General features: G+C 41.4%; 1 protein-coding gene across 1 annotated transcript in view; it reads left to right on the forward strand.

The window, feature by feature from the left end:
* Positions 1–8,502, forward strand: part of SLCO2A1 (solute carrier organic anion transporter family member 2A1) — a 48,409-nt gene extending 39,907 nt beyond the window's left edge. The window contains exon 14 of the mRNA XM_088466655.1: positions 2,144–8,502. Coding sequence (XP_088322781.1) covers positions 2,144–2,264 — 121 coding nt within the window. The 3' untranslated portion in view covers positions 2,265–8,502. The remainder of the gene's footprint in view (positions 1–2,143) is intronic.
* Positions 8,503–11,897: the final 3,395 nt, after the last annotated feature.

An 11,897-nucleotide genomic window follows, 5' to 3' on the forward strand; every position in this document is an offset into this window, starting at 1 on the left:
GCGCCGTCGTGCGCATGCTCTGTGGGGGGCCATCAACCCGGTCCGAGCGCATCGGCGCTAACGACCGGGTCTGAATGACCCCCTAAGTCTCCAGCTCGCTTGTGTTATATAATTTGCTTAAACTGGTATCTTATTTGGTTTGAAAGCCACACGTAGTATTTTATGTCAGATAAATATGGAGAAGAAAAACAGAATAGTCACTATTGATGATGCAATACAATAAAAAAATGTGTCAGCCTGAACAACTGATAAACAGAATACTAATATTTTTCTATACAATATTTGCAAATTCAACTCAAAGATTGCAAGAATATTAAGGTTAAAATATAAGCAACATTTTTAGCTACTGTAGGCAGTTAAGGCCCCCATACACTTTGCGATAAAGCAGCCGATCCGACGGATTGGTACGATATCACTGCTATATATCGTACCATGTGTGAGCATGACATTGGATCGTACATGGCACCCCCAGATCTTACTGCATGTTCACTTGATCTGGGGTCGCGATGTGCGATCCCATGCAGCGCTGTGCGGGTGGGGAAAGGGGGTGCTGGCATATCGGGTGGTTGGCCACTCGATCGCACCGTGTGTGGGGACCGCACAATATGTCGGACGTTGGATCCCCCGTCGCCTCGCACGGTGCACCGTGTATGGTTGACTTTAGTGTTGCATTTACATTTTGACATATGTTATTGCTTAGTAAAGTGCAGATTATGTGTGCGCTACATCCTGTAAATCACTGTTAATAAATAAAGCCAAGCTGCCACTTTCATGATAACTTGGCTATTGATGGTTGAAGGGCATTACATGTTACAATGGCACAGCAACCATTATGGAAGCTCCTGCTTCTAATAAAGGGGTTGTCCACTGTTCTAGATCCCCTATCTCCCCCGTATTCGGGGGATACCCGCAAAATATTATTCCCCAGATGTATTGTGGAGGGACAGCAGCAGATGTCGGAGATATCAGCTGCAGCCCCTCCCTTTCCGACAGCAGTCGCAACCCCCATAGGTTTCTATGGGGATGCGATGCTCAGGGCCGTAACTAGGGTAGTGCGGCCGGTGCCATCGCACAGGGCACCACAAATCAGGGGGCGCTGTTTGGGCCTGTCAAATTTCTGTTTATCATTCTTGCTTGTAGCTTCCTCTTACTTCATCCCCAGCATCTCCTGACCTCCCCTATCTCTTCCTTGGCCCTTCCCCATGAGGCCATGGCCCTTTTTTGGGTGCATTATGTCCCTTTGAAAAATGAGGGGGGCGCCAATGCTTTTTCTGGCACAGGGCACCAAAAAGTCTAGTTACGGCTCTGGCGATGCTGTCATATTTACCAAGAGTTTGGGCCCCACAGCTGACACCATCTGAAGATAGCACTGTGCTGCTGTAGCCTATGGGCTACACTTCGCAAAGATTACCAGGAGAGGGTTCCCGCAGGAACCCTCTCCAGCAATGGAGGCAGCGCATGCCTGGTCTGTAGACCACACATGCACAGGAGTCCTGAGAGGGGAGTGAAGAGACCGCTAATGCATGCACTTCACTATGAGCACATCACAGGGTCAGGCTCCTTTCAGAGACCCCGTCCCTGCAGGTGCTATTTAAACATCCAGGTGCTTTCATTGCATACTGCAATGTGATCATGGGCGCTAATATCATGCCCAGATCACATTGAGTATGCAATTATTATTGATAAATGGGCCCCTAAGTGAGTAGTTACACTTTCTCAGCAGCCTAGGTGTGCAGTCTATGATGGACCGATTGGACAATATACTCAGATGTCGCACTGTAGAAATAATTCACCATTGCTGCATGAATACAAAGGGGCGGACAGATCTTGCGGCCTAATAGGGTTATCTGATCGATGTGGATAAGGATAGGGCTGGTGTAACGGCATGCTGGCAATGATGACAGCTATGTAATCAAGCATTCAGATAGGGGCACATAGACGCACATACAAGGCACAAGGGCTAATGTCCTCTTTTAGTTCCATGTACGCAGTGCAAGTGTATTGGCCTAAGGTTCAGTCTGTTTCACCAAAGTGTTATATATTATTAACAAACAGGGCTGCCTAACTGGGGGATGTCCAAAGTGGGAAAGGAAATCTAAAATAAACCGTATATGGTGTATAGCTCTTTGGTTTCTTTCTACAGGTACCTTGGTCTCCAGATGGGATACAAGGCCCTGGGAATCTTGCTGCTGAGTTTCATTGCCTGGAAGGTAAAAAAGAGCAGAGAGTACAATTTACAAGAAAAGCAGTCGGCTACAGCGTAGCTTCTCACCGTCACACTCAGAGACTGCTGGGCTGCAGCCCTTCTCCCCTCCCTGACACTGTATTCCTCAGGGGCCAATACTGCCGGAGCCCCTGCTATCAATGCAGATGACAAGACTATGATCCGCGGGAAAGATCTCAAACTCCTTTTAAAAGTGTCCAGCTCCAAGGATGGTAAAATGCAAAGGTCGTGCGGAGGACGCAAATGTGCAAATGCCAGCCACAGTATTCTGTTAGCTAACACGACAAGAACGCACAAAAGTAAACTACATTTGAACTCAAATCCACTAATATTATATATACTGTATATATCTTTATTCCTGCTGCTGTAGTTAACAGAAACTAGCCGAACCCTTGGCTTAGTGCCGAGGGGAGCATTTATCCATCCGCCGCGGTGCTAGAACCTCATACTGAAAACATGGACACATATTAGTGTTTTCTAAAAACATCTGAGGCTCTTCTATACAGCGCTAACCACATTTATTTCTTGAACTGAATTTAATCTGCAATAACCAAAGGACTCTTTTTTTTTTATATATATATATACATATATATTTGTTCTACAACATGTTCTGAGCTTGAGGAGATTTCGTGATTGAAATATAGATGCATCATTCTTATGGTGGACTTGACGATAAGCAATGTATTATAAACTATAATATAGCTAGTACAATATTTTATTCAATCCAGAATAAGCTGCATAGCCGAACTGGAGCAGATACCAGTCTACCACCACGAGTGAAGGATTCAGCTCAGGGCATTGTGGGAAACAGATGTGTACTTTGCTTGTGGTTCACTATTTACCAGCACAGTGGAAACCTTCCATGTGATCACCATCTTTTCCCAGGAAGGCATCTTATCTTGCTGTTGTACATAAAGTATTTTTTTTGTATATAAAGTTTTTTTTTTTTTTAAGAATGTGAATGTGAAAAAAGAAATCTCAAAGTTGGGCAAAGTCACTAACTGGGGGTCTACAAATGGATTATGTGATGTCCACACATGTTCTCCTATGTGTCAACACTATGGGGTACATTTACTAAAATGCTGGTTTTTAGAAGCGGATTTGTTGCCCATAGCTATTATCTTCTAGCAAGTGCTAGTTAAATGATAAGTAGAATCTGATAAAACTCTCACTTTAATTAATTTACCCTTAGTAATGAGACAAACCCCAAATGAGTGAGTTGGGAAAAAATAAATAATTATACTTAAGATATAATTAAAAGATCAGCGCTGTTTTCTGGCTCCACTGGGATCCCCAATGCACGCCGCTCATTTCTCAGTGATGTGCCTCATGCCTCAGTGATGTGCCTCATGCCTGATTGATGTGCCTCTTGCCTGATTGATGTAACGTGTGCTTAATGCCTTAGTGATCTTCTAGTGAACATACAGCTGGCATGCTTCTGAATGATAATTGCGCCAACAAAATGGCTATCTCCACAGTGTTTTCGTTTACCTGGTCCATGGATATACATGGTATTAGAAACAGCAATATTGTCTAATTACTTTATTGGGCAGATATACTTTGCTAATGAACAACTATACTGTAAAACAGTGAAATTTCATTCTGAACGTATGACATAGGATTTTAATCCCAGGAGATATACTGCAGAAACACATAAAGGGCTTAGGCCTGGGAGCAGCACTCATTCAGGACATTGTTATCACCTGGGCAGCATCAATTTTATACTGAAATGATCTACCTGTAGCAACTGAACGATGTAAATGAAAAATATAGTCGAAATGGAATAGTTTAAAATAATGTAAAGAAAAAAAGGTGTCAAAAATGTACCAATATGTAGAGAAGTAGTTTATTTTTTTTAACAAAAATAACATTGTAAAAACAAGATGTACGTACAGCAACAGAATTTGCTACAATTTGCAAGATAATAAGATCACTCGGGGAACCAAATTGGTTAATGTTATAGGCCTCAAAGAAAAATAACACTATTATGAATAATTTTATCAAAACAATTACAGACATCACCCTGGTGGATACAAAATGGCTGCCAGGTGGGGTTTAGGGTCTAGTAGAAGCATTGCGTGTACTGCACGCATCACAGCATCATTTCAAAATTGAGGTCAATAGACACCACACAGATTCACTGTCACTGCCCACATATATTCAGGTGACGTCTTCCTCTATGCTAACAGGTTTTTCTTTATATATACTTAGTGTTCATTCTAGCACCCTGCACCTGTCACAACCCGTGCAGTTCCTCTTTCCTGCCTGGGGTGTTGCTCTTTGTTCTGGTGTTTCTAGCACACTAAGCTAATGCAACAAACTGCTGAGATACAGACCATGGTGTGCTAGAAGCACCAGAGAAGAGAGCGACACCCCATGCAGGAAAGATTAACTGCAATGGTTATGACAGGTGCAGGGTGCTAGAATGAACACTATGTGCTGTACCACAATGTACATTTAAACATATGTAGAAAAAAATTAATTATTAGTTAAATGTCAAAAGCAGCTTGTCTACAGCTGGTATTTAATGCAAAAGAGCACTACTAAACAAATTGTCCTCCGTACTAACTCCTAATAATAATTATGTATTAATGCTTGGTCCCTCTATGAAGAATTAACGTACATGATACAATATTACTGAACATGAGCATAGTTGTAGCTATAGAGTCTTCCAGAGGAACCATCAGTATTGCAGCAGATATTCCATGCAGTTGTGCATTTTATTCTCACTATATGGAATACTATCCCACACTGTATTGTAATTGTAAATTTGCACTTGGAGGAATTTATAATCTATAAATATAGCTGGGAGGATGTCCGTCAATTCTTTCTGCTGTGTAGAGTGGTTGTGGGAGAACTGGGAACATTTAAGGACAAATTCTGCCAGTTAAATGTGCAATATTTTGCTAAAATATGTGTAACGAATGTGTATGTTGCAGAACGGATTCAAAAAGTTTGCTTGTCTGTAGTTCTGCTGCTGCCCCCTGGTGGTGTTTCACGTTAAGCACATGTGTACTTTTGCTGAGTTGGAAGTAATTGGGCATATAGGGCCATTTTCAATTAGAGGCGAAAAGCCTTTTTCGCCTGTTTTTTTGGCGAAAATATCGCCTAAAAACTTTTCGCCTAATTTAATTCCATGATGATTTCACCTAAGCGGACACTCGCTGGATTGAATTTGGCAAAAAAAATTCTCCAATGTATTGCAGGTGAAAAGCAGTGCAAAATCTTTATTTTGGGGTGCAAATGTGGGGAAATGACTCTGAACCCTTGGGACAGCCCCCCAAAAGACAAATCTGTAAAAAAAAAAAAACCATAAGAACACCCCAAAAAAGATATGTAATTTTTGGGGTGAAAATGTAAAAAGTGGGGGGACAAGCATAAAAACTAGCTAAATAGGCTTCTTGGGGTGCTGCAAGGATGGGTCAGGTGTTTTTGGGATTGCAGGTGCATGCAGCAGGTGGATTTTTCACATTTTTAAAAAGTTCACTTTAGAGACATAAAAATAAGCTAGCACCCATTTTCATGTACCCCAAATTTGTCCGGACTACTTAGTTTCACCAAAAAATACAGCTTTATGCCATTCTTCACCACTTTTACAAAGACGCCAATAGCAAGCAATTTACAACTTAAGTACCCAAAGTAGCTTTATTAGTGCTATCAGTACACATTTATATTGATTCCCTATGTTATATCTTTTTCTGGGGTACAGACTGATTTCCCCAATTCTTTCAGTACTTTTCGCCTGTTCCGCATTCGCCTATTTCCGTTTTCGCCTGTTTTGCATCTGAACTAGGCGAAAAGCGGGGACGAGCATGGAATGAATTTGCCTCTGAAACAGGCGAATGAGGCGGAAAGTCGGACAAGCAAAAACTTTCCGATTTCTTGCCTCTAATTGAATACGAGTCTTATTGTTCAAAAGAATTGTACATGGAATAAATGCATATATTTGCCCATTTGCATACATCTCGTCCCGTCCTGGAATGCAGCCATTTTCTGAGGATGCGCAGTACGAAATCTCGCAAGATATACTTCACAAACAGTTATTGAATTCTGCATTAGCCCCTTTACATGTGACTTAGGGCCATTGTATTAGATCAGTATCCCTTCTGACAACCAGACCTGACCCAGTTTAAAGCCTAAAGCACCAAACCAGTGACACATTATGAGCAAATCAGGACAGCTAGTCCCATGTTTATCATAGAAGAAAATAGCAATGAGATTTATCTTTACCCAGTCTGATGGACATGAGGGAGGTGACAGGAACAAGCAGCTTGCCATGGGCTATTTTCTATTCAATACAAAAAGCTATATGCAGCGTTTGACAAAGATGAATGAGAAAGCAGTGAGAATGAAGAGCTGGCTGTTCTGCGGATTGTACCCTGAAGGTTTGTATTGACAATCTAATATTCCGTGGAAACCTGAAAACTAGTTTGTTCCCAAGAGCTGTTCATGATTCCTGATCGCTCATCACTTGGAAGTAACCCTACAAATTAAATTCAACGCACTCCCGAAGCTATTCAATAGGCCGCGCTAATTTGCCGCGCTAAGAATTTCTTCTCGCACCCCCCTGGGGATGCTAAGAGAAATCCGACCAAAGTGCTGGCTGTTTTTCTGAATAACTCGGAGCTAACAGCCGCGCGCCTGGCACTTTGGTCAGAGAATGCCGGTTACTGGGTGTGAAGACGCGAGGACCGCGATAACTGGCATTCTCCGACCGCACTGAATTGAATAGCTCCGGGAGCTCGCTCCCGGCGCTATTCAATTTGCGTTGAATTGAATCACTGTACCCCTCCTGTGAACTCATACAAGACACACAACTACCTTGGGAGGTGTAATGCTGCATAGGATTAGGTTACACCCTGTACACCAAGCCATATCTCCTCTACTGTAGCGACTCTATTTTAGGCAGCAGAACTTCCCCTCTAGGTCATCTTGCATTCTGTCTGCATTCCTTCTGTTCCCACCCCGCTCCCATAACTTTCATAAATATAACAAAACTTCTCCCAAAACACCAGCTAAAATATGTGTTATTTCACCCTGTGAGGGAACTGCCTAATACTTCACATGTACAGTGTGGGATGTTGGGTGGCTTCCAGGGGCTGGATACATGACCCATCACATAAGGGATGTGATGCATCCTGCCACTCTTCGCATGCATGCCGACGTTTAGCTACGCCGCTCTGCATGAACAAATCACAAAGGACAGCTCTCTCGATAAGAGCTGTCCTTTGCTAATGAGGGACGTCTGGGTCATGTGCAGAATGACACATGCACCACAGGGTGTACTGGGAGGGACCCGATTGGATCCCTCTCCCAGCACTCTCTGAATAGAAGTCCATAGACTTCTATATGGTAACGCCATCAGAAGATGGCATTACCACCATATCCAAGCCACGCTTGGTGCATATGATGAATGCAGTCAAACTCGCATTTTCGGGGGTTAGACCGCATTTCTCACGTTGCCGCCACTGTTCTGTCTGATTGATATAGGGATTGTGGTGCCATGAATCTTTGCCACCGTCCTTTGCTATGTAATGCTGCAATTAGAGGCATTAAGCGAGGCTACAATTGTGCAATGTTGTATCATCAAGCTGGGGAAGTCACGGGATCTGGGAGGCAGGTCTACGCTCTCAGGAGAACTTTCCAACATTTGGGGGCCATCAGAACTATCCTGGAGGTGTAGGGAAAAATGCATGTGTATAAAACTAGGATGTGCACTGTCACAACAGTGTCTCTTGTCCTGCATGGCACTCATATAATGCCAATGATGTTGGGTGCAGTGACAGTGGGAAGGAGGTAGTGCTGCAGCACAAGCTATAACTTCATAGTGCTACGTCCCTTCTGCAACACTCTTTACTGGTCCATAGCACCAGGAAACCCTGCATAGGCAGAGCATGTCCCAATTTTGCAATGGATCTACTGGTTGCACTAATTCTGGCAGTTTCTCCTGTGCGCATTGATCAATCACCTCTTTTGAAACTGAATAAAAGTCTCTGTTTGCTGGGAACCGATCTTCATTACCTGCTGCTTTGTAAGAAATTATGTTTAAATGTAAAGGTAGTTATTTACTAAGAATTTCACAGACAGCAATAGTGATACCGGCATAATATTTGACTTTACTCAAACACATAATTTATTAACAGACACGCATGATGAGTACATAGGATCATATCTAAATTCTATCATTTAAGTTATAATGTTGTGGTGTTATACAGTTATATTGGTGTTTTATATGTCTCACTTTGGGGTAGATTTACTAAAGCTTCTCAAACAGACAAGTGGTGATGTTGCCCATAGCAACCAATCAGATTCTAGCGATCATTTCTCTATTGCATTGTAGAATCTGATTAGTTGCTATGGGCACTGTCACCATTTGTCTGTTTTAGAAGTTTTAGTAAATATACCCCAAATATCACTGTATCTGGAGAGTGCATGCAGCGTTATGTCAGAAAGTGCTGCTTCCTGCTGAGAAACACTGTTACCCACTGACTATATTATGTCAATAAGCAGACTCCACCGTGCTGGAACTGCAAGTCCAAACTTGTCCTGTCTGCCACTGAGCATGCTGATACTTATAGTTCCACCACAGTTAGCAAGCCATAAGCTGCCCACCTTTGGTTTTATGGCTAAAATAAACGTACGGGCATCTGAAGCAATGGAAGGAATGAGATGGATTTATCAATGATGCAAAAATGTGTTAACATTATAAATTGTTGTTTATCCACAGCATATGTATGACCCGGGAGTTATTAAGCCCTGTTCTTGTTTTTAAGATCTCTTTATTCCTTAATTGGGAGCTAGTTGGGCATTCTTTTTCTATTAAACAATATTTTCACTGTTAGTGTAACACTGGTAAACTGTTAATATGTTTGTTACATAAATTATATATAAACATTTATATCTATATACAATGTGTCTGACTACTTCGTTGTATCCTGCAAATACATCCACATACAGTAAAAGTAACATTATCACGTGTCATATAACCACTAGGTAGCAGCATTCCCCCAAGACTGCTGAGTGTGGCAGTTTCTTTATAGCCTACCTGACTGCTTCAGTAAACATTTAGAAACATGAAAACATAATGAATGATGGATTTATCTGTGAGCCTCTAGTAATGCAAGTTTTTTTTATTTCAGAAAAAAAGTCAATAATTACAATAAGTGACGTCTTTATAAAGACAGTATATTAGATATACAAAAGTATGGATGCATTATTTATTTATATAACACAAGTTGTGCAGAGAATATTTAATCATTCACTTTAATCCCAACTCCATTGGAGCCTACAATCTAAATTCCATACCGAAGACAAGGGTGCACTCAAAAGTAACCTACACAAATACAGAAAGAGCATAAAAACTCCACACAGATAGAGCCCTGGTCAAAATTGAACTCATGATCTCAGCACTGTACAGTATGTGCCTCAAAACTCCAAGAATGTTATGGCAAACAGAAAAAGTACTTTTATGTCAAACCCACATAATGCAATCATATTTTATATATTTAATTATTACTACCTATGTTGGTCACAAAAGATCTTTATTGACGGATCTTAACTGAAAAGCTCACCTAGAAATATGATGTTACACTCTGGGGAAGTCTGGAACAGATGAAACGCACCATGTCTCACCCTGGGAGACTGCTACTGTATTACTGAATCTTTGTGAATACAATATTATGACCTGTAGATATTTTAAATCGAAGTGCATGAGCGTTTTAGTAGAATTGATAGAAGTGTTCTGTGCAGGAACAATGGTTGGGCTATTTGGATGAGTTTTACATTTATGTGAAGTATGCAATCTTGTAATACCATTATTTCAGTGGAAACTATATTTTATTAAAACTAGAATCATTGAGACATCAGATGAACATTTATTTTATTATATGTTTGATACCCAGATATATATTTGTATTGTTAATTTGATTATTTACCTTATCGTTTTAGATGCACTATGGATCCCCGTTTACCTGTATGATTTTTTGGAAATGTGATCATTTATGTTTTAAAGTCTGTAGGAACTCCCACCTCCCTCTTGACTGTTGACTAACATTTCCTGCATCCAAATCATATTGCTACATCTACTTTCCGCCCACCTTCCTGGCTGACACCTTCTCCATCCGAGTCTTGTGTACAATTTTTCTCAGCTCATCTCTTGGTAAGATAGATTAAACAGTCTCCCCTTCAGCAATACCAATAAACATTCTATCACGGCCTGGCCAACCTGTGGCTCTCCAGCTGTTGTGAAACTACAAGTCCCAGCATCTAGCAAGTCCCAGCATCTAGCATTCCTGCTAGGCTGTTTTAGCAGGGCGCTGCGCCCTGCATGATTTCAAAAGAGTTCAATGCGCCCTGCTCTTTTGGCGGTGCCCCGCTTAAACAATATGCCGGGTGCCGTCCCCACCCACAGGCCGCGGTGTCTCCCGGGTGGGTAAAATAGCGGTGCATCGATCATGCCGGTGAATTCTATTCACAGAGAGGGGAGAGCTTGGGGGTAGCCCGGCATATCCGTAAGTGCCAGGCACACCCCCAAGAGTGATGAGGAGGCGCATCTTTATGCCCCCTTCTTTTTGTGGCCGCGCCAGACCTAGACTGAAGACTATGATCGGTGGTTGGCTATGCTGGGACTTGTAGTTTCACTTAAATTTTAAGAACAAAGAAAGACTCTTTGTTGCGGTACTCTTCTTTAAATAATACGGTCATGAGAAAAAATTATCACAATTATAAAATATATATTTTAATAACCACCACTTAAAATAATGTCCAATGTAACAAATGAAGGTCAACTGTCCTATTCAGCCCCTTGATCCTTAATTGCATAAATAATGCGTGATAAATATGGATCTATTCTATCCACATATGTGATCGGGCGATAGGATTATCATACATAGTTAACCATAAGCATAAAAAAAGTGAGACAATAACCGAAACCGGTGAAAAATATTAAAATTGTGATATGGATATCACCATTCTCCCGAATTACATATATCATCCCTGGTAACTTTTTTCTAAATCTGTATTTACAAGAGTTAATCTCTAGACTTTATTTTAGTTTTAATATGTATTCATAATTATCAGATTTACTTTGTTTTGGTCATCATAGTAAATACCATCAACATCAATTAAACATAGATATCTTTCTTTAAAAAAAACCATTTGCTATTGTAACTATATACTCAATTGAGTTTTATTGCCTTCTAAAAAGATTAGTCTGGGCTATGTGAGACACTGGGCCTGATTCAGAGCCGGACGCTATTTGCGCTCGCTCGTTCAGAAAAAGGGGCTGGCTATTTAAATGAACCGTTCGCTCTTTGCGGTCTGTTCACGCCTCTATGTCTGAACGAGCGAACAAAACATGCGAACGTAATTTTGAAAAAAACGCCCCCTGGCCACTCGCATCATACGTCATGTCCGCTATCTATTAGATTAATCGAGTACATCGAAAGGCGTCTGAACTGCTCGCTATTCTTGTGGTTGGTTTTTCCTACCACAATCATGCGAGCAGTTCTGACTATAAAACAACCAAGTGACGTGGTCAATGACGCTGCTGTGTTAATTATGCAGACCCTTAAAACACCCGTTTTGACCTTTAGGCACGCCTGCGTTCGGATCTCCACTCCCCGTTTTCAAGCACCTTCCCCTGTTACCACCCACAAACGCCTCATTCTGTCAC

This window comes from Taudactylus pleione, unplaced genomic scaffold (assembly GCF_031769625.1).
Source record: "Taudactylus pleione unplaced genomic scaffold, aTauple2 ptg000066l, whole genome shotgun sequence".
Taxonomy (NCBI): Eukaryota; Metazoa; Chordata; class Amphibia; order Anura; family Myobatrachidae; genus Taudactylus; species Taudactylus pleione.